Source organism: Gavialis gangeticus, unplaced genomic scaffold (assembly GCF_001723915.1).
Source record: "Gavialis gangeticus isolate Ggan-Ray unplaced genomic scaffold, GavGan_comp1, whole genome shotgun sequence".
NCBI lineage: Eukaryota > Metazoa > Chordata > Crocodylia > Gavialidae > Gavialis > Gavialis gangeticus.
In genome coordinates this window covers 21,060,431-21,064,474 of record NW_017729002.1, presented here as the reverse complement: position 1 = coordinate 21,064,474, position 4,044 = coordinate 21,060,431, and the positions used below count along the sequence as shown (strand labels likewise).

General features: G+C 42.4%; 2 protein-coding genes across 2 annotated transcripts in view; one reads left to right on the top strand and one right to left on the bottom strand.

Annotated features, from left to right (window-relative positions):
* The window catches only part of IFT140 (intraflagellar transport 140), a 275,996-nt gene that overhangs the window by 100,423 nt on the left and 171,529 nt on the right, over positions 1-4,044 (bottom strand). The gene's annotated exons all lie outside the window — the stretch shown is intronic.
* The window catches only part of TMEM204 (transmembrane protein 204), a 62,875-nt gene that overhangs the window by 53,001 nt on the left and 5,830 nt on the right, over positions 1-4,044 (top strand). The window contains exon 3 of the mRNA XM_019507633.1: positions 2,551-3,990. Coding sequence (XP_019363178.1) covers positions 2,551-2,795 — 245 coding nt within the window. The 3' untranslated portion in view covers positions 2,796-3,990. The remainder of the gene's footprint in view (positions 1-2,550; positions 3,991-4,044) is intronic.

Here is a 4,044-nt window from a genome sequence, read left to right as displayed (position 1 = left end):
TGCCATGGCAGGGGGTTGGACTAGATGATCTGCTCAGGTCCCTTCTGACCCTAGAAACTATGAAACTTACAGAAGTCTGTTTTTCTCTCCTCACCTTGTATTTTGCATTTCAAACAATGTTTCCTATCTTTATGGGAGTGCTTGCACATTTAACAAACAAAAAAAATGTACAAAACCTGCTTGATACATTCCTGGCTAATAAACTCACTACAGAAGATACCCACACTTCCTATTTTGCCCTTCTAGCTTTTTAGATTTCCCACAAACTGAAGGGTTCTGCTAACTAATACCCAGAAGATTTCAGTGTTGGTGTCTCCTATGATTTTAAGCTGACAATATTCAAAAGGCCAAGACATCACATCTGTGAGAACAGTTTACAAGCAATGCCACTAATCCAGAAACAGAGCATGCAAACAATAGAAAATTAGGAAAGAGTGACTGGCTCATTCATGACTTGTCTTTGCCTATGAATGTAGGGAGATGGTATCTGTAGCTCCCTCTGGTTGTTTATTGGTCTTTGTTTATTCTAGTCTTCCTCCATAAAGGGCCTCTTTTTGTCCATGGTAACTTCTTCTGTTATGGTGGTAGTTAAGGAAGTATTTATGAGAGTGAAAAGGAAGTTGTTTTTTCCTTAGTAAGCGACATGTATTCACCTCTTTGTATATTGTGTCAAACTAATTAGATTTATAAATTACTTCTTTGATAAGTAGCTTCACACTGAAAAAAGGAGAAGAAAAGTAACTACTGCAATGCACAGAGGACAAGAGAGTAATTCTGCATTTTTTTTGTTATTAAATGTGCAAACATATCCTTCAGAAAAGGGCAGTTGTTAAGATATAAGATTGGGAGTCACAAGATTGGGGTTCTTTCCTTTACTCCATGCTCCTTGTTTGCCTAGAAAAGTCACTCTCTCAAATTCCTCAGCTATGAAATAGGAATAATTTTACTGCCTATGGTACCTAAGAGGGGTGCTGAAGATTTCATTTTTCGGGATATGCAAAGTACGCTGATGTCTGTGGATGGGAAAGGTTGAGAAGTATGGTGTTCTTACTCTGATATCACCAACCTTTTAGGGACTTCACCATTGCATTTTAGGTCAGGAAGTGGCAGAGATGTTACTTTGATGGCTACTGGTGCTGGAATTAGCTCCCTGTTGGTATTACTCAATCCTACCCTTTTTTCAAAATTTAATTTCCATGTCAGTGGGGTCCCCCATAGTTTAATAGTCACCATCTCACTTTTATTTACAGCAGGAGTGCTTGACCTCTGGCCCACAGGCCAGATCTGTCCCATGTCCCTGTATTATATAGTCTGTGTAGGTCCCCAGGGGCCCAAAAATCTCCATGGAGAGCCCTGGACCCTGTGTGCTGGATCCAGCACCTGATCCCAGAATGCAGGACTGGGAAGGGGCAGTGCCAGGCACTAGTGCCCAATCACAGTGCAGGGGGCAGGAAAGTGTGGTGCTAGATCCCTGGGACCCAATCCCAGTGCATTGGAGCGGGGCAGGAGGGGGCACACCAGACCCCTGGGACCCAATCCTGGCATGGGGGGGAGGGTGGTGCCAGACCCACAAGGCCCAATCCTGGTATGCGGGACAGAGAAGCAGGGCTATCAGGCCCCAGGGCTGAATCTGGCCCATAGACAGTCTCCTTGCCACTCATCTGGCTTGTGGAGACATAAGGTTGAGCACCAATGATCTATAGTAGGGGTTTTCAACCTTTTTTGGATCAGCAGCCGGACACGGAGCAGGGGAGGAAGGGGGAGGGCTGGCATGTGGCTGAACACAGAGTAGCAGCAGCCACCACATGTGAGCATCCATCATCCCCATGTCTGGCCGGGTGGGCAGCACCTGCACATCAGCACGGAATGGTGTATGGTGGCACTCCCTGCCCACCCATGCATACCTCCTAGGCTCTTCTCACATACCCTTGGGGGGTACACTTGCCCCTACTGACAACCCCTAATCTATAGCATATTTTCCTTTATTTCTATTATGCATATTTGCCATCAGCTCCTTCAAAATTTATAATAGTGTTTGTTTTTCTTTTTTTTCCTCTGATATATTTCTGAGTTAATGCACTGAATGCAGATGGCTTTATTAGTATACCATCTTCCTACATGTGCAGGAAAAGTAAGAACACCTGAAAATCATAGGGTGTTGTCGGTCAGACATGATTATTAAGAAACATACAGGCAGTCTTTTAGGCAAGTCCCTGGAAGGAGGTCCTGAATACATGCAACATTCCATCAACTGGAACATTTTCTGAGACTCCTTGCAAAATTAAATTTATATATTTTATTTGCTCAAATACTTTTTGCAGTTTCAATTGGATAATTTATCATTTTTACTTACTATCCTGAACTGCTGCATAGTGTTGCTTTGGTCTATTAGAAACCTGCTGGGATTCCATGTCCGTGGTGGGAATGGTGGACAAGGAAATCAACTTTGTGTACAGTGTGTGAAGCATTGTGGGATTCCTTAGGAAAGACAGTGCTTGAGAAATTCAAGAGAATTATCCATTTTGAAGAAAAAAATCTCTCTCTTTGCAGGTTTTGTTCTTGTCATTGGATTGGTGACATTCTATCGTATTGGGCCCTATACCAACCTGTCGTGGTCCTGCTACCTGAATATTGGGGCCTGCCTCCTGGCTACACTGGCAGCTGCCATTCTGATATGGAACATCCTGCACAGGCGAGAGGACTGCATAGCACCCCGGGTCATTGTCATCAGTCGCACCCTGACTGCTCGATTCCGCCGAGGGCTGGAGAATGATTACGTTGAGTCGCCGTGCTGAGAGCATGGGTTTGACAGGGAGAGCCCTCTGATATGATTTGCATTGGAATTGTTTCTATGAATATATGCTGTAATTTAAAACTAAGTTTTGAAGACTGTCACAAAGCTCATTTCTTGTGGATAGAGGTCCTCAATTATTATTTGGATGGGCTTCATCTATATACATATGTATAATACACATAATTTTATATACTATACATCACCTTTTTCCTCTCCTGTACAGTGCAGAAACATAAGATTGCATCAGGATAATTATGATGACAATTTCACAGTTTTAAATCTAGGGATTCCAATTGTGGCAGAGACATACAGAGTAATGGTAGTGAAGGTATGGGAAAGGGGCAATTGGGCTACATTTTCTCCTTGCCCTGGATGAAGTTATCCTGCTCCCTAATGATAATGCACAAAGCTCAGGAGCTGAGCTTCAGTAACAGTCCTCCTCTGGAACCAGTGATGGACAGTCAGAAAGATCAGGAGACTTGCCATAGGTATCATATAATTTACAACAGCACACAGTCAAGGATTTCCTCATCTTTAATGCCCCCCCAATTTTTAAGAATATCCAACTTGACTGTAACAACTTCTTCCTCACTGAAGCATGACACACAAGCTATAAACCAAAAAGCAAGTAGCATAATGCTAGCCATCTGTAAGTTATGGGTGTGCAAATTAATTACAAATCTGTTGTTTTCAAGCACCTTTTTATTCTCCTAAAAATAGAACTTTTTGGTTACTCCAAGTTAATTTCACTGGCAGGTAGTGATGTCATTAACACTAAAGAGAGGTACACAGCTAAAATTACCCACCTTCTAAACTAAAAATGTACTCAGTTGTTTACATTGTGGGCTGGCATCTACAAGAATGTTTACCTTGACAACCCAACATTCCTAAATGGCCTTAATTTATTTTGTTACATATGGTCGTTACACATGAAAAGCACCTTTTACCCTAAAGTCTCCTTTTCCCAGCCCATTTTTAGACTTGGCAGAACATTTTTGAATTTGGATGCCAAAACTAGGGTATTCAATTCTGTGCTTCAGTGTTCAAAATGGCACATGGAGCCTGAAATAAATACTTGACAGCATTGATGCCACCCAACTACAAACTGGAGCACCTGAGAGTGAAAATTAGGCATGTAGGACGTGATCTGGGCAGGTGACTCCCCTTAACAGCAAAAATAGAGTTTGTAGGTGAAGGTATTTGGCATTCTGCAAGATCAGGCCTTTAGTTTGTAAGTGTGACACTTTAGC